This window comes from Poecilia latipinna, unplaced genomic scaffold (assembly GCF_001443285.1).
Source record: "Poecilia latipinna isolate Pla-1442-1.1 unplaced genomic scaffold, P_latipinna-1.0 Scaffold13, whole genome shotgun sequence".
Lineage (NCBI taxonomy): Eukaryota > Metazoa > Chordata > Actinopteri > Cyprinodontiformes > Poeciliidae > Poecilia > Poecilia latipinna.
The window spans coordinates 617,144-637,058 of record NW_015112629.1 but is presented as its reverse complement, the minus strand read 5'-3'; the positions used below and the strand labels follow the sequence as shown (position 1 = coordinate 637,058).

The following is a 19,915-nucleotide window of genomic DNA, read 5'->3' as shown; positions in this document are numbered from 1 at the left end:
AAGAAAAAAAAAAAAAAAAAAAGGGCAGCAGATAAAATATAAGAAAAGATAACCACAGAATGAAAATGGAAAAGAGACATACCTATCGCAGGTGACCTTTAACAAAGAACTGGATCACAGTCGAGAGTGGCAAGATAAATCTAATGCACTGTAGGAAACATCTTTATTTCAACATTTTCTTCTGCTGATATTTTATCCAACAATACCAAAAACAGTAAACAGGTGATGCACAGGACCTGTAAACCTGAACCCTGTTCAGAATTTGAATGAGCTTAGGACTACTTATCATACTTGCATGATGTTCAAATATGACCAGTCCTTCTGGATCTATTAACATTTCTGCCTTGCTGACCTGCTAAATCCATAAATAAAACAACCTATTTTTGACTGGCACAGTTTGAAAAATCTCATACTTCTACCTTTACACTCTCACATTTTAGAAATTCATTTGCATTCATCAGCAATTCTGCCCCCTGAGGGTTTTAGCAGAAATATGTTGGATTGTTTAGTCAAAATTACAATACGGCTAGGGCAGTTTATCTTTTGAAAAGCCTGTTAATTTGTTGAGGAGGAAATAGTGGTTTAATTTGCATGTTGAATAAAGGAGTAGCTTGAGAATCTTTTAGCAACCTGTTACACCACTCTCCCCTTACCTAATGAGGCAGGGAATTACTGATTCCTAAGGGAGACTTTAACATGACAAACACGGCGTGACTTTTAGCTGGTTCAGGGCAACTCTACGGATTAATGTATGCGTGTGTGTTGGTGTACGTGTGTGTTGGTGTACGTGTGTGTGTATGTGTTGGTGTACGTGTATCTGCAAGTACAAAATGTAGATTTAAAGATTCATCACTGTCTATTTGGTTATCAGGGCACTGGGACTAAAAAGCCTGCAATTAAATGTAAAGTACTTGCATAATATTTGTTTAGATAAAATCAAATACAGCCAACTATCCAATGATCCGTGCAATAAAAGTGGTCAATATAGAAGTCCCATGATTTTAGCTAATTTGTCTATGATACCAAGACCAGAGACTCTCCCACATAACTAAAAAGTTTTTGAAAACACTACATCAGAGAGCGATATTTCCAAATGTTTTCTGAATTCTTTCAATGTTTTCCTTAATCCATTACATCTTTTTCACAATTTTGTCCAGTCATTTACAGTCCATTACCTTGAATATTCAGTTTGTTTGTTTGTTTGCCAACTAATTCTGACTCATGAATCATTCAGATGTAAAAATGTGTCTAAACTCAAGACATAAAGTTCCATCTCCCTCAAACAGTTACACCTGCTTTGGGATGAAAAAAAAACAAAACAATTTGGACACTAGAAGTAGAGTGGGAGTCAATGTAGTTTTTGGATTGTTCAATACAATAAAATAACCAAAAAAAGCAAAACAACAGATGTAATTTGAAAGTTTCCGCTGATATAACAAGCACTTTAACAAAGTTGCCGACCAGTCTGTCACTTTGGTCTGTCTCTACTGCAGTAAATAAACAACACTAGAACAAAAGGAGCCCTTGATACAGGACATTTCATACTGGTCATGTGTCCACTCATTTCCATTGGAGTGGCATTTTGCATCTATGTTAGAAGGAAATAATTTCACGTCATTTTCTACTGTCTACAAATAGCTTATTGTGGTTATGTGACTAATAAATAACATCCACCAGTGGAGCATCACTTGGAGTTCTTTGGTCATAATTTGTAATATTTTAGAAGAAAAAACTGGTGTAAACCAAAATGAGAGCGAAAATGCCCTCATTTTTTTTTGAGAGTAATACATATGCTTAATGAAATAATATCCAGTCAAATAAAATTATATGTTATTTATCTTCATAATTCATAAAAGTACTTAAAATACATACATTGACAATGTTATACAGCAAATACCTCCACAGCGATAAACTCAACACAGCAAAGGGCTGCAGCCTCACAATACAGAATCTCACAGTCATTATTTTACAACGAAGTGAAAAATAACACTCCATTGTAAAGTCATATCATGGCAGGATGTGTGTGCTTAGTATTTGAAGCAATATAACCCATAGATGTCATGTTTTTTTGTTGAATATTCAGCTGCTTGTTTTGCAAACAGACATGTATCAAAACTTGAATCTCCTTAAAATGAATAATAGAGACAATGTGGATGTATGCGACTCAATAGGAAAACTATAAAATAAATCACAATTACCACGCTCCATTTGTTCTGTTTGACTTTTCTCTCTATATTATTTGAAAATTGATGTGCCGAGCCTGAATTAATTGCGGTGACCCAAGAATCTTCTCACATTTTTCAACTTTGTGTTCCTGCTGTTCTTATCCTGCCAGTGGCAGGAAATTGAACCCTTTAGAACACACTGACAGATTTCTCTATTTATTTAATCTGTCTAACGGAGCAAAGTTCAAGGAGGCTTGCTGGAGTGCAAGGATGCACGCGTTTATCTTTTCTAAAAAACCCTCTCCACCATATGAACCATAATGAAGAAAATTTGCCTTGGTGAATTGCATTCTCAGAAAATGAACACATTATGATTCTAACACTGTAGAAGAAAGAAAAGAGGGGCAAAACTGCTCACATCCCTAGGAGTTTTTCATATTTTGTCACAAAAACCTTCATGAATTATATTGGAATGATTATGATTTTTTTTTTTTTTTTCCCTGAAATTTTTTAAATAAAAACATATGAAAAATTGTGGCATTCATATACATTCATCATACTTTACTCTGGTACTCCTGAACAAAATCCAGTGCAAACAAATGCTTTCACTAAAATTATAAAGAGTGTGGCAGCCTTAGGGCAGCCTATATCAGTGAAGCAGCCAGATAGCTCAGTCCATAGTGAGTCCAGAGAATCATAGCTCAGGTAATAGTCAATATAATTGGTCTTCCCCAATTAATTAGGGTTGATTTGCATTGATGAGAGCAAGGAAGTTTCTCAAATGGAGTAAAATAAAGGACGACCCTGGTACAAAACACACTACAGAGGGTGCAAATGATTTGAAAAATAGTTTAGATCAAAGCATATTATTTTGTCAGCATGGAACATTAAGTTGTAATTCAGTTAAAAATCAGTGATGGGACTTAAAAATTGAAAGAAATTATTTTTTTTCGGATGCACTTTATGTGCTTGCTTTTATGTGCAGAATGTACTACTCTCAAAACTGCAAGCCCAGCAAACCGATTCACTGCATAAATGATTCTTGATTTCAAAAGCATAAATTTTGTAGCTCTTGCATCACGGTTGAAGTTCTGCAGTACGAAAAAAAGGAACACTAGACTGCAACATTTTGTCCAACATGTAGTTATTCAGCGAAAACCCACAGACAGGGAAGTTAAATTTTGAAGAAACACTCTACCGATGCCATCTGGCAGCAGCACTGGTATGAATAAAGGCTATGAAAAGTAATTATTCTATTCTTTTGTCACAAGTTAAACAAGTACATGAAAGGTACTTTCATGTACTTTCATGAAAGTACATGAAAGTACATGATAAGACGTGGAGTAAAGATAGTGGGGAAGGAAGCGAGTAATCCATAAATAGTTAATGAAGCCTGAGCAGCTGAGAGAAGCACACCAAAGCTACTTAAACTAAGCTGTCCACAAACACAGCCACACTACAGCAAAAGCAAACATTGGTTGACAGTGTGCAAATACAGGCAATGAAAGGAGGAGGAATAACATCACTGCTTAACAACACAGAATCAAAACCAGCACAGACACTCCTCTGTGAACCACCACTTGTGATACTGAGCATGAATATACATCATCATGGAAATATGACGAGCTTTAAAAGCTATGTGATGAAAAGTACAGGATCAGGGGAAACTTACCTAAACCCCTGCTTTTGTCACTGAAGGTGAAAGCAACACATGGCAAAGCCAGCAAGAAATCATCAACCATCACAGCATACGCTTCTTGCAAACTTTGGTACGATAGCCACAAACTGCATGGGTTTTCAAACACTTTGATATCCGAACATTTGGTTACTAATGAGATATTTCTGATGAATTTTAAGCTGTTGCTCTCCCAGCGGAAAAACAGAACAACAACAACAAAAAAAAGTTCTAAAAACAAACGGGGTGCAATACTGGTGCAAAGAGGAACTGAAGGCGGAATATCGCCTTTAAAGTTTCCATTTGCACTCACGCTGACAAATGTGACAAACACACAGTGGGAGCACTAATACTTCACGGGAGTTCATCATCATTGGTGTGAGACAAAAACCAATGAGGCTTTTTGGCAGATTTCCTGCTCACCCAACGTTGACAAATTGCCAAAGCCCTCTGTCGCAGCTTCACTTCGACGCTGCTAACTGATTCATCTGCCATGACTTAGATTGCAGGAAGGAGAATAGCCAAGCGGAAATGCATGCCTCTTGTACCTTAATTTGCATCAAACAACATGGAGCAATTAAAGTCACTTTGAATAGTAATTTGGTGCAGAGTAAGCTCAATGTGTCATACTTTGTTGCACCTCTCTTTAGTCAAATAAGACAAAAAAAGGTTCCAAATGTGCAGCTTAGAAAATTAGTGCATATGGCAAGAACAAGAGTATATAAGAGGAATCACTAAGGTGTAATTAAAGTGTTATCCAAGCAAAACAAACTACAAACACACAAATATGTGGTGTGGATTATTTTAGCCATTCCTAATGTGATCAACAATGACAAGGTGTAGTTGTTGTGAAGTCAAGCTATTTCAGTAAGATATTGATCCACTATTTTTTTTCTCTCAAATGGTGCATACTAAGAGACAGTTAATCTCCTGCAGTGTGAAACTCTTCAAAAATGTGGTCTCAAACATTGTTTAATTAAGTCTTATTTACTGTTGCACAGGATACAGAGTCAGCCAGAAGTCTGAAATCAATCAGCATTGGTGTGAATGTGATGTTAATCTTGGGCTTTTAAAGAGTTATTTTTCCAGGATGCATTCATAATGCAAAATATACCTTCAGGAAATTTTAAAAACTACAATAGAGTGTAAAAATTTGAATTTATTGAGGAAGAACTGCTTGCTGAAGGCATGGTGGCTCTGTTGTAGTTTTACATTTTACCCAATCGCTAACGCTTGGCCATGGCATGTGATACCTTGATGAAGCTTACTAGAAAGTGCATGAACTGTAAACAACCCCATGCAGAAATCAAAGTCAATGGGAGAAGTCCCAGTCGAAGCACTGAAAGGAGGCGAGAATCGGACGGAATCATGAAGGAACGCAATGACCGGCCCATCTTTTGAGCATCATCCAAACAGTTTGAATAGGATTGAGATCTGAGCTATTCCAGATTAAGCTTTAATCTATTCCAAAACCACTAGGGATAAAATGAATCCAGACACAAGCCATCATATTCCATTTGAGTTTTCAGTCTTTCTGTGAATTAATATAGCCAACATTTTAGAACCAGACTTATAGTATTTACACAGTTAATAACTCTGGTTTTCTAATATCTTTTGCATGTTGCTTTTGAAAATGATTAAACTAACTTGATGAAGAAAGAAGTACAAAAATTATAATGTAGGGAGAACATTTGACTTGCGAATGCTAAGGAACAAAAGCTGTTCCCCAAACATTTTTAGAAAACCAGAACTAGAAATGAATCCTCTATTCTACTTAAAGAACAATCTGTTACAGGAAAAGCTTTCAAACCACAAAGTAATAATAATAATAATAATAATAATAATAATAAAAAAACAAAAACATCCCCTGTTAAAGATTTGGATTCTTAAAAAAAAAAAAAAGCAGATTCAACAATTTGTCTAACACAATCTTAGAATATATTTAGGAATCCAACTCACCTGAGGGTGAAAATTTGCACCGATGAAAATGTGGACAGGGCCAGAAAAGTCGAGACCGTCTCTCTCTGTCTTATGGGTTTAGAGGGGGCCATCACCACAAAGTTATCGTCCAACTTCAACTCGGATAATGGCTGCAACAGTCTGACGCTCCCAATGCGCTGCATAGGTGTATGCCCTGCAAAGTAGCCCAAAGGCCTCTGCTGTTCTGTGTGAACTGGGCTGCCCTTTCTGGAGTCCTCTGAACTGCAGTCTCCGCTGTCCGAGGCTTGAATTATGTAGTAGAGCTCCACAGGCGTGCCCTGAGCCTGCTCTGAGACCCGCTGCCTGCCGGGCCTCACAGTTGGCGGGCTGAACCAGCTGGCCAGAGGTTCCAGCTCAGCAACACAAATCCCCAGCTCACCTTTTAGTCGACATGTACCTCGCACCTCTTGGGTCTCATGAAAAGCAAACATCCGGACGCAAGGTAGCTTGTGGACGGTGCTGTAATCGTCCCAGTCCCTGCCGGCAATGTAGAACAACACCTGAACCTTCGGCCAGCTGGGATGAATCTGCTCGCTGATGATGTACGTGTGGACCTTCCAGTTGAATGCAAACAGAGGCGAAGAGGTCGCCGACGTTGGCGCTGTTGATAAAGTGAGGGACGGTGCATTAAATGGCCCTGGCAGTATTTGCAGCATCTCCAGAGGAACAGGCTGCTGGACCGAAAGCGGCCCGTAGCTGGCGTTGACAAAGGGCATCTGCCGAGCTTGATGGATAAAGAAGGACTCTGTTCGAGCTTGGAGGCTGGAGTTCCTCATTATGTCCTGGTTTGCCTCCAGTAAGAAGAATGCTGACTCAGCATTGAGGATCTGGTAGCTGACCGGTAGGTACATTGGCGTGGGGCCATACCTCTGCAGGCCATCCAGAACAACCTTGCAGTCAACCACTGAAAGAAAAAGAAAATGAAAATCACTTTTCAACAAGTTTTGGTCATTTTACTTTTATTAGTAAGACTAGTTAGTAAGACTAAACACAAGACACCCTTGTGTTTTTCCCAGAAACATACTTTGTACTCAAAGTCTCCAGACAAACCTGTTTAACCCTTCGCTAAAGGTGAATGTCTTTATGTTGTAATATTCAAATGGTGAAACAATTAGACGTAGTATCATAGTGATTGTATGAGCGAGTTGTTGGTTGATTTCTGAGAGCTACAATGAAACAGGGAAGGCTGCACTAAGATATATTTATATTTTATTATGTAGCTACATATAAACTTGATTATACTACTGAACATGTTGAGTTTAAAGAAACCTTTTATTTTTACTAAAGTGATTTTATTTTTCTGACTGAAAGCTGCATTTAAAAGAAAAAAATGAAATGGTAATAATTTTTTTTTCCTCCCTCCTCCTTTAATGCTGCTTTTACATTGTTTTACCATCTTTTGAAAGATGCCTGTCTCAATTCCTATAATTATACGTGTTTTAATTAATATCAACTTAATTAAAACACACAAGTCTCAAAGCACATTTATGGAATGAAGCCCATCCTCACATGACCTCAGAGCTTGCCTCCATCACCTTATCCTGTAAATCCTCCTCACCACCTTTGTCTCCACCATCAAGCATAAAACTTCAGATATTTGGACTGATGGAGAAGCCCATTAGGACCCATTGATTTTCTGTCTTGGACCCTGCATGTTGTGTGGAGACAGGGAGTGGTAGTGATTTGTGACAGGCCAGAAACCAATGACTGGCTTGCTGGATGGACAGAACGAGTCAAACAATATAAGACTGATAAACCAAGTACTCAAAATAAAAACTGCAGCTGCATCCCTAAATAAATAGTTCAAGACTGGATTTTACAATTAAAGAGTCAATCAGCCATGAAATATGCAAATGTCGTTTCAAGATAAATGAGCGACTTGACAAGCCATTTCAGATTACAGATGGTGGAATATGAGGTAAAATCTAATACAGAAGTTTGAAGAAAAAATGTGCAACATGATTTATTTATCCTTATTTAAAAGAGAGAAAAAAAGCAACAATTATTCCTAATGCTTCAAAATTAACATTTTAATTACACCAACATTCTTCTAACTGGAAAACGAACAGAATAAACGTAGCTAAATTTAGCAGCTGCTCTCAGGAATTCATCGCACAGAATGTTATGCTTTTCAGCTGTTCTCGTCTTATAGCATGTCTCAAGATGATGGTGAAACTGAACCATAAGGTCCAGGCCCAAAATATCCTGCTGTTCATTTTGGAGAAACTCAAGTAATTCAAAGGTTAAAGGGAATGCCTTGTTGGACATATAGTTTACCCAATAAATTCTGGAACAAATCAAATGTTCAAAACCATTAAAACAGACTCCTTTTAAAGTGAAGCTGCAGGTTGAGCTCCGCTCCAAGCTCCCCGCATATTACCTACTCTATCTTTGAGCTGAAGCTGTTAATATATGGGTTAGAAAAAGCTATTTAGGCTTTTATTATCAGTGACAAAAAAAAGAAAAGAAAAAAAAAACATCAGCAGGCATACACATTTTCTTCAAATAATTGAGAATTGTTCAGAATAATGCCCGACTCCAACACAAATTGTGTTGGACGACCTGATTAAAAAAAAGAAAGAGAACAAACATCCAAACCTAATTACAGAGTTCTCTGTTCTCAATACTCATTGGCAGAAGCAGTAAATGTCAAATAAAATAACAAGACATATAGATTAGTCACATTATTTTCTAAGAAACAGCTTCATGTCTGGACTTCAAACTACTCAAAACTGTTCTTAGTGGGTATATATATATATATATATATATATATATATATATATATATATATATATATATATATATATATATGTGTGATGTCACGAGGCAGTCCAGTGCTTAGCTGATGCTGGATCATACTGCAGAATGAGAGGATTTTGCTGTCTATCCTCCCCTCTATTAGGCGTGACACACTGTCCTAGTTTCTACTTACACGGATGAAAACTAAATATTTCAACATAAAAACTCTGTAATTTGTAACTTTGGATTGAGAATGTGTTCCTTCTCATGACGATGCAGCAGCAGCAGAAAGGCAAAACTGGTGTGATTTGCAGCCCTGAGGTTGCCCTTGGATTTCATATCTGCAGCTACTATAGTTGTAAATCATGGCTGCAGAACTGTTGCTCCAAATGAAACTGAACCCCTGTGGTAAATCCCAACTGTAAAGTCTCGCAGGGGATTTCTTCTAGGTCTAAGACAGTCTTATCACATCATCCTCTAATCATTAGACGGATGTTCGTTTCAGATTTGGGATGTATTTTATTTTCTTATCCAGCCCACAGAGCTCTATGTCACTAGGAGAACATGTTTTAAAATAAACCCTAATTCTTCTTTTTTTTTTTTTTTTTTTAAATAGGTCTCCAACAGAGACTAGTGGCTTCACATCAAACTACTTCTCATAATCACCTGCTCTTATCCGTAGCGACCAAAGTAGGAACTTCATCCAAGGAAAATAATCCCCCCATCTTGCCATTTCTCTCCTTCTCCTCTTACTCTCACATTATTTCACGCCATGTGTTAATTTACCATCTACTGCCATTCCTGATCAAATATATTAAGTTTAAATCTGACTTTTTTTTTTTTTTTACATAAACTTCAGAAAGATGTTTTATAAGGTGAAAGTGTAAGAAGAGCAATTGAAAATTGAGTGGGTGGGTTAATATTTTGACTGCTTTTGCTCTAAGATTCCAAGAGAGACAAAGATTGCCACAAGCAGCACCTTAAAAAGATGAAGAGCTTCTTTTAACATGCAACATAAATGAGCTTACAGTTTCCCCAGACTCTTCTTTGCCTAAACAAGTAAAAGTGATTACTGACAGGGTTAAGAGGGAACATCTCTTAACCCGGCTCCAAGATTTGTTCCAAGCCTACATCCAGAGATGCTTTATGCAAAGCTGCTCTGCCACACCACAGACAATAAAAAGCTGGACTCGTTGTGTGCCAAAAACAAGGAGGCTCATCACTTCTCCCCCAGCTGAGGGGGCTAAGATCACAACCTGGTTCGTCTCCAGCCTTTGTATACACCCCAAGCACACAGACAAGCAGTTACGAAACGCTCAGCGAAGAGACGGTCCGGGGAGCCGTTTCCGCTCCGCTGTGTGGGAAGAGCTCTGTGCCCGTCATGAGGAGGACATTGCCAGCACAACAGACTGCATCATGGACAACATTAACTTCTGTGTGGACAACACTGTGCCCCTCGTGAACAAGCAGTGTTTCTACAATAACAAGCCCTGGATCTACTCTAAACTAAAGTCACTCCTCGAGGAGAACAACAGAGACTTTAGATCAGGAAACAAGAAATAGCTGAGAGCTCCTTGCGTTTTAAATTTGCCCTTACTGTACAGCACAGGTCTCAAACTTGAGGCAGTAAAGGTTTGCCGTAGCTACGTACGCGGCCCTCCAGAACTTTCTAACACTTTAAAAAGTACTAATTGAACGAAGGAGGAGTGCTGCAAGTCAGTGACTTGGTGCAATTGGCTGGGGTTTATTAGATAAATATATTTTTGTTATTCAGCTGAACATGTACAGTGTTCAGTTTTTCCTAAAGTCAAGTTTCCGATTAGTTGTGTAAAGGTAAAGTAAGGTAAGGTCATTTTATTTATATAGCACATTTTCAGCAACGGAGCATTTCATAGCACTTTACACGAATTACAGGAAATACAAAGAAAATAAAAAACGGAAGAAAAGCAAAAGAAAAAAACAAAAGTGCTCCACAATTATAAACCAATAGCAGTTTCTCTAGATCTTAAGATTGACGTACTAAAACGGTTCCAGTTGTTTTGGGCTGCTAAGTAGATGGTACTTTCTAATTTTGTTGTAGATTTGTAAAGTATAAATATAAATGTTAATACACCACGGCTGATTAAACCAGTTAATCGTTTTATTGTTACTGTGGGCAAAATTTAATCTGTAATATGAAGCGTTTTTATTACTCCTCTGCACACTGACTCCAAAATTCAATTTAAAGCCATAATTCAATAAGCAGAGCATTGGCCAGTGGAAAGAGACTGGAACTGGACAAATCTCAATGCACAAGGAGGACATGCAAACTCAAAAAATGTATCCAAAGCTTAAAAAAAAAGGTTGCTGTAATCATGCAACAGCCCAGACTCACTTATATGGTCCCACAACATTATGTGCAAATGAGGGTTAAATTATTTCTCAAAACTGTAATGAAAGAGTCTATTCATCACTACTTTTAAACCAAAAACATCTTATGTGAGTCACAATTTCAAAGCCTCCCTCCAGGACTGACAAAAGGAGCTGGATGTCTTGTGTGAGCAGCTATTTGTGATTTCTGAACGAAAGAAAACACAAGGTCTTTCAGACGGAAATCAAAGTCATTCAAATTATAAACAACCCACACGTTCTTATGTTTCCTGATGTTTTTATGTCAATCACTTTAGCATCATGAAAAGCTGGGGTCCTTTTGCACTGCTGATTGTGTGCTTTAAAGCTGAAAGTCCTTGTTTCGTGTCTTCCATCACTGACATTTAAAGGGTTTTTGATCACAATTTTTTGAACATTCACAAGGTAAAACATTAAAGTTTGATCTTTACATGGCATTTCCTAACTTTTAAACATTTACTCAGTCTCAGGCCCCGGTCTGCGGAGAAACTGCTTAGGGGATCTAAGTCATCATCAGCGGACCGACTGCCGGTCATAGCGCAAGGCAACTTTCTCATTTTCAGCCACCGAACAATGGGATGAAAAGGGTATTTTGGGCTCTTGGAGGACTGGATTTAAATGTCAGCTGCTGCTCACATACAGAAATTACCATTGGCGAAGTCAAGGACTTCAAGAGCCTTATCAAAGATGGGTTTTGATAAGGTCTCGCATGCACATTAAAAAGGAAAAGAGACAGAATGTCTCAGAGTCCAGTGAACTGTCTGACCCAGCTCACCAATAGAAAATCCTCAATCAACGACTCTATGAACGAGGATGAATGTGTTTGAGCCAAAGAGTTTAACCAAGACCAATAGTGAAATATTTATTTTCATAACAAGAGTAAGACTCTTACAAAAGCTAGAAAACATGGGTCACTGAAAAGCTACTGTCCTGAATTTTGTATTTGTTTTAGTAACATCTGAATCAGTGGAAACAGCATTACTGAGGTTGTTCCCCAAACATAATTCACTGTTGCTAGATTCTATGGCATCATTTCTTTTAATATATTAAATTATAATTTGAAATGTGGCAGGCAGGAAAATCAAAGACAGATGAAGGGATATGTCTTTAAAACTCTAATCCCAATTTGATTAATGTCCTCTTTTTATGCTTCTACTGTTTCTTCGCTAATATGCTACATCTGACTTCTCAGGCCTCCACTAAACAACTGTGTTTATACTGAGATTAAATTACACACAGAAGAACTTCCTTATGTCAACAATTAACTGTAATGGATTTTATTTACTACTATAAAAGTGAAGGTGTAATTATTTGCAGTACAATTTATAATTTTTACCCAAGCGACCGTGACTTGGCTAAATTATGTATAAATAAAGTTTAGGTGTAGCCTCAACAACTGAATCTGGTCTGTTGCTCTCTGGCTACTTTGTTTATGCACAGAAACACCTGTTTCATGTTTCCACTGCAAATGTTTCTGTTAACTTGTGTACAATCACACAGGTGTGTGAAAACAAGTGACAAATGTTCATACACAATGTGCCCCATCCTACCATTTCTAAACTAACTGCAGAAAAACAAGAAAAGTCAAGCATTAGTAGATTAAGTACATAAACGCCATGATAGTGAGACATGAAAAAAAAAAAAAAATGGTGCGCAGCTATTAATCACACATTTACGATATAGCAAAGGTCTGCATTAAATCCACTGAAGGCTACTTGACAGGAAAATAATCCCCTTGGTTAATAAAACGTCTTGGATGATATCTCAAGACAAACACAACACAAAGCAACACTAATCGCTCTAAGTGCCCATCACACGGACCCCGACACCGCAGGAGAGCGAGGGCATAGCAGAGAGCCCGATCCCAGCTGGGGGTTAATCGGATCACATAAAAGCAAAGCACACCTCATCTTTCATCACTAGGCAACACATTTATGCAGCAATCGATAAGGGAATCATATTTTCCCCTTTCAGAGAAATGAGGAAAAATGAAGTATTGTGACCTGACCGAGATGGATGGAGCAGGGCTTCATTTCTTACAGATATCAGCAATAAGTCAGGGACTCGTGTTCCTTCAGAGCCTGAGTTGTTTTCACCTCGGGTTAATCTTATAGCTCTTTGAGCTCCAAAATAGCTGTTGGGTCATTTCTGCCAGCAAACCAAGTTTGAACATAAAGAATTTTAGAACAGTCTTTTTTCATCTCGGGCACAAGCATCAGCCTCTTATCTCACCTTTAAAAACAAACACATGCACATATACAGGATTTTCCAAAAGTATTCACACCTCTAACTTTGTTTTTAGCATTTTGCTATGAAATAGGCACAAACTTCAAGGTGTTTTACTGAGATTTCAAGCTATTGACTAAAACAAATGAGCACAAAACAGAAGGAAAATGATATGTTTTCAATTTTTAAAATACAATATCCCCAAGCAAAGTCCAGTGCCACCATCTCCCTTCAGAAGTCAACTAATTGGTGAACAGTGTGTGTGACAAATTTTAATATACATACAGCTGTTTTGTAACTTATGTTTTTTTTTTTGTGTGTGTGTGTGGAGAACAGTAAGGGGTAAATAGAATAGCAAAAGGAACCCAGCAGATAGTTCAGGGAAGATGTTTTATAGAGAACTGATGCAGCTAAGTTATAAATCAATGTGACTTTTTAAATATTTCATAGATCACTGTTCAATCCATCATCCAAAAACAAAGAGTTTGACACAGCCGCAACTTCACAAAGACAAGGCGCTTCAACTAGACTGAGAGGCCAGTTACTCTGACGGAGGATCCACAACTCAGATAAGACAAACGGTGTGCACGCTACAAATGTGGCCATATGACAAAAAGTGACAAGAAGAAAGCCAATCTGTAAAAGAAATCAATAAGAAATCATTCTTAAAGTTTGATACAAGTCAAGGGACAAATAGTGAAAGAATATTTATCATTAAAAAAAGCATTTTGCCATGATTTGATTCGATTAGAGCTCGTCTGTTCATTGAGTTAATAAATTATCTAATATGAAAACTTAAAATCAAAAGATATATTTTGCATAGCATATGACATAAATTTGTATATACCAAAAGAAAAAAAAAAACATTTCCATAAAGAATTACTGGAAGTCTTTAAAAAATCATAACAATCAGAACTGTTTAAAAAACCTTCATAAAAAGAAAATAAAATGAAACGGCATGATTCATTAGTCATTTGTGTTTTGTTGACAAAATGGACAAAATATGCATCAATGTGTCAAAGATGGGAGAAATCAAGTAACAGGTTGATTACTTTACAAATGTTACCTTTTTATGATGTATAAAAGAACACGATAAAGAACAGAAGCTTTAAAATGACTAAGTAAGAGGATTAGACGCATTTTTTGCTTGGATTTTATTAATTCAGACATCCAGCCTACAGATCTGATTCAACATGTTGATAATATGAAATGAGTTCAGATCTGTACTGCTGTGGCATGGAAATGTAACTCTTTCTTGGCTGGGCTATGAGCCTCCTAAGTATAGATTTAGAAAGGGTGATTTAATGTTGTAGGAAAATTGATGTTTGTTTTTATAAGAAATCCCTTTTTATTTTAAATATGCATATGCAATCCAAAACCTTTGCTCTTTTTGATTGCCAATTCAGTAAAATAAATGTTGAAGCCTGAAAAGAATGAGATAATAAACTGATGGTTGACTTGATAACTATGAACATGTTCTTTCCGTTTAGTGTATTTTTGTTTAGCTTTTTTTTATTACTTTGTCATCTTTGCCAGTGTTTTTATAGGATGTCTACGTGAAGGACACATCAAAAGACAGAGCTTAAATTTCCTTCATTTTTCCCTGCGGGGATGGATATGTGCAGAGTGCAAATTACATGGTCTAAACAAACCTGAGAACGTGTTGCCTGTAAGCTGTCATTTCTTCAATAGCTGGTTTGGTGCACCGCAAGTGGCCTTGGTTCAGACTGAAAGGTAACTGGTGCAAAGAGAGGCATTTAAAATCCATCCCTTGCTGGGAAATAACATATTTCTGTTTTACGGAAATCCAGAGGAAATGGGAATAGAAACAAAAATAAGAAGCAAAAAAAAAAAAAAAAAGTCCATCTGGGCATTAGTTGAGCACGACGGGGGAAATTTCAGCAGCTCTTGATTTTTTTTTTTTTCTTTTTTTTTTGACAGCTTTAGGAATATTTTATACTCAAGTCCCTCTATCTGTTTCCTGGTGGAGGTAGCGGGTTGCAGCAATGAGCAGCACTTTGCCACTTTTGCAGAACGGGAACAAAACCTTTAAAACTTTCCGCCTTGAAGAGCCATTTGGGGATGTGAATGGGTTTTTTTATGACACTTCTATTCTGCCCAAAGCCTTTGGGCTTAGCGTTGTGCATTGTACGGTGTCAGAAAAGCGAGAAGGAGAACAGCAAGTGCGGGAACTCGCAAAGGAGCCAGTGGCTTTTTGGATGAGATGAACTACGAGACCAGAGCTCTTGAAGGGATAGGAAATGTGCTGAGGAGAGCAGAGCAGCAGTTAGCATTCATAAAAGCGTGCCCACAGGGGTAATCAAGGCTAAACTTTAACTGTATGGACTATGGTTTTGTCATTTAGGACCACAGATTGCCTTGGTAAACTCATGAATTTGACCAGCTACATCCCTGCCGGAAGTAACCACACTTCTGTAGTAAGTCAAATAAAAGCGGTGACAGTGACAGATGATGTGGCGGTGTGCTTATACGGAGGGAGACCCCATGTCATAAATAACAATGACTTCCTGCACATGGTAATCACATCCAAGTGAATCCATTTAAGCTACACTGTGCATAATACACCCGGGATGCTTTTTTTTTTTTTTCTCCGCACAAATATATAAAATCCGATGCAGTTAAGAGAGTACGAATAATGCAGTGAGTTGACAAAAAAAAAATAAAAAAAATAGAAAAAACAGCAGCATGAGTAATGTTCTGGCATTTCCAGCAAGGTTACTCTGCAGGAAAGTCAATGGGCCTTGGAGATCAGGAACCCCAGATGCTCTACAAAGTCAAACAATGCAAATGATAACGTTAATTTAGCTGAAGACAAAGAAACGAGTTCAACGTAAGCCGACATTACTTCATATTTTTGAGTAGAACCTTTGTAAGTGGTGTGATAATAAAACGGTTTAATGTATTAAGCCATACTTTCAAATTATGTAGCTTCCCTTTTCTTTTATCAGGTGTGCCAATAATAAGAACATTGGTTGAGTTATTAAATGTGCTTTATGTACCATGACTTCAACAAATTTGAAGCATGAATAATTACGAGCATAAGAAGAACGTCCTCTCACTGTTTAATGACCTCAGATGTTAAAAGTGTTTCCTGCCAAAGATCTTAAACCCTAAGTCTAATTATTTGGTAATTTGTGCAGAAAGAATATTTTATATATGAAAAGCTGGTGACATTTAGATGGGTCTCTGCTTCAACACACCTGAGTTGAATAATTAGCAGGGCTCTTTTTTTTTTTTTAACATCAACACAATGTATGAATTTCAGTGCCCATATTGTACCAAGAGGAATTTCTGAATGCTGAGGTCCAGGGCATTAATCGTGTTGCTGAAATCGTTTTCTATGTTGGATTGTAACCAACAGTGGTATATATGGAGAGATTGGCTTTTTGGCTGAACTCTTCCTTCACCACAGCAGACCTGAGCATTAAAGCAGATACCTTGTTTCTCCATCTCCTCCTCCAGCACTAGAGAATACATTACTTAAACTCTTCCACTTGAAGCAAAGACTGACTCCAACCTGAATCATGCAGTTCATCTTTAATAGGTGGACAAGCACGGCCTCAAGATTAGGACTTTATTTCAGAGCTATTTGGTTCAGCTTACATAAATTAGTGTTAGTTTCTTCGCATGACTTAATTTGAACAGATTTTTAACTTTCATCTGAACTCTGGTGTGGAAGAAGACCATCTCTGTTCTTCCTGAGAAAGTGGGCTTGGGTTTTTTTTGTTTTTTTTTTTGCAAAGTAAACAAATCCTTGTGTAGTTTGTGTCCAGTGTTTTAAAGTGGGAACATTCTGGGCTTCTTGTGAAAGCCCAATTTGGTTTGAACACAAAAATAATAAAAGAAACCCGTAGTGTGATATTTTTTCCAGCACTTCCTGCCCAATCAAACTTAGTCACTTGAACTTTCCCCCACAGGGTGCTTCCTCATCTCAGCTGTTTCACACCCACCTGCAAACAGCTTCAGTACAAAATGAATCTCTCAAAGTAACTACATTCCCTACACCTTGAGATCCTGTCCATGAACAATACCGAAATGTTCAGGCTGTACTGAGAACAAGATCAATGTCGTGTCGAGAATCTGAAAAGATTTCCATCTTTGGTTATGCAAAGACCAGAAGACCTTAAATGCGTCTCTGTTTGAACACGACTCCCCACAAAATGACAAAAATATAAATATGTTGACTGATTCGAAAGTAAAATCAGTTTTGTAACATTAAAAAAACTAAAACAAAATGCATTGCTCAAATATTATTAGCCAAATGGAACGGACAGGCATTTCAATTCATTTCAGTCTAAATCTAAAGATGAAACAGAGAGTTGATGTACGATCTTGCAGGGAAAGAAGACTTTTAAAGAAAACCTTAGTGTTGCTTTCAACTCATCGAAGAAATATTGAGGTTTAATGTTAATCTTTATGTTTTGCTGAGCTGGTGTATCTTGATTTTTTTTTGTGCATGTTAGAACTTTTCTCACAGAGGTAGTAATGTGCTGACTAACTTAGCTCTTTGTTGACATGGCTTTCAGACAAATTAGAAAAGCTTTCTCTGACTCACATTCACTTAGGCTCTTTATGTAGATGTTACACAAATAGATGAGTCTATGTGGCTGACGAACTGACTATCCTGACCTTGTTAAGACAAGATGAAGCCTTACTGACGTTGGTAAAAGCATACATTTAACAGATTGTGCTCGTATAGCGATGGCTAATAACTCGGGTTTAGTACTTTTTGGCAGCTAGTTGATTTTCTTTCTGTAGAAAGGAAAAAAGTACTCCAGGTGTTAATGCTATAAAGCAAATATCCTTGTGGTAATGTTTTACAGAATAGCTTTACAGATTGCACATTTAGGGTGATCCTCTCCCTAACAATTTGTTCTGTCTACTCTGATTTGTCAAAAGTTGTGAAGTGCAAGCAGCTGCTTATTCTTTGCTTGAGCCAAACAGCTTACTAAATGGGAATAATCAAATGTCTTTCATGGCAGGACAGATAAGGAAAGGGACACCTGCCAAACAAACTGTGCAAACAGGCACTCACATTTCTGTAGCAACGTCCTCTGTGGGAGAGGAAAGAATATTTCAGGATTTTATAGCATTGCTGACGTAAAAAAAAACAAAAAAAAAAAACAAAGCAAGAAAAGAAAACTTCTTTAGAGGAATAAAAAATTATTTTAAAAAATGTGATGGAGCTGTGCCAAATCAGTACTCAGAATGCTGTTTTGGGAGCCAAAGTTCACATTGCCATGCTTTTCAAAATCATTAATTATTCAGCGTCGACCTTTGAAGGACAAAAAGAAAAGATATAGGAAGTGTTGCTCAAAGAAATCAAAAGTGCTTTCAACACACACACAAAAAAACATGCTGCAAAATATTGTCTATGATTCTATCATTTATTTGGTGTGTGCATTAAACATTCTTTGGTCAGTCCCTAATAAGAACCCCTGGATTTCAGTTGATTGTTAAAAACTGTTGATCTGGGAAAAGATAAGACAATATGGAGTATTCTAGAGGTTCCAGAAAGTCCTAAGAATTTATCTTTTTTTAACTGATTATGTGCGATGGAGGTCACGACAGTGAGCAGTGATGTAAACATAACAGAGGAGTTGAGCCTAAAAGCACTTAATGCATTTTAAACAGCCTCCAGTTCAACCTTATAAGCAATTCTTGATACTAAGAAAAGTGCTGCTGGGAAGTGAGAATGGCACATGACAAGGACATACAAAGTATACTCACTTCATACACAAATATAACCTCTATAACCTTAGCGTTGACTTGTCTGCTTTATAAATTCTTTAAGTTTCTACAGAGTCTGCAGGATCATCTTGGATTTCTCTTACCCTGAATCGCTTTCTGATCTGCAGGGTATTACAAATCATGTCATATCATGTAACAACTTGCAAAACTACTAAAAGCACCACTGGCTGAAAGCAAGGTTTCACAAATTTCCCAATGCAAAACAAAGCAAAACAAAACAAAAAAAACCCTTACTTTATTTGATGCAATTTTGTACTGAAATCAATATAAAAGGTATATATTGCATGTGTTTGTGCAATTGTAAAGAATCTGTTCTCTGGCCTACATGTCATTTCACACTGTTAAACAAGTGAGCATATAATTGCCTCTCAGGACCTTCTGCAGTTTGTCTTTCATCCTGAGGCTGCAAGATGCCAAGGTGTACCTGATTCAGTGAGCTTGCTCTAAGCTTAACAAAGTAGGTAGCCGTGTTAGAATCATGTCCTTTGATTTATCTAGCGGGTCTAATGCAATTCAGCTTGCACAGCTATGTAAGGAGCCCAGAAAATACAATTGGACGCCTCCACAACTGCTAGGAGTATTGACGACCCAATAGATCAGTCTTAAGAGTTGTGTGTCGGGTGTGTGTTGGTAGTGGGTAAACTTACAGAACACCTTAGTCTCCCAGATTTTATATACTCTGAATACCTACTGCTTACAGTACAACTAATTAGCTGAAATTCTCAGGGGTTAAAAAAAGCTGTGTGGTGTGTCAGTAGTCATTGACCACTTTATTGGATAAATCCAGTCATCTGGCTGCAAACACAAATTGTAAATCACTCAATGACTTTGCAGCAACTCATGGTTTTACTCGCATAGAGAAAACGGCATGGTGAGGTTAAAATTGAACAAGAAAGTGGGCTGATGTGACTTTAAGTGACAGATGGTTGTTAGTGCCGAAAATGCTGGTTTCAGTATTGAAAAAAAAAAA

General features: G+C 37.4%; 1 protein-coding gene across 1 annotated transcript in view; it reads right to left on the bottom strand.

Annotated features, from left to right (window-relative positions):
* The window catches only part of LOC106946665 (transmembrane protein 132C), a 179,787-nt gene that overhangs the window by 105,842 nt on the left and 54,030 nt on the right, over nt 1–19,915 (bottom strand). The window contains exon 3 of the mRNA XM_015031179.1: nt 5,800–6,724. Coding sequence (XP_014886665.1) covers nt 5,800–6,724 — 925 coding nt within the window. The remainder of the gene's footprint in view (nt 1–5,799; nt 6,725–19,915) is intronic.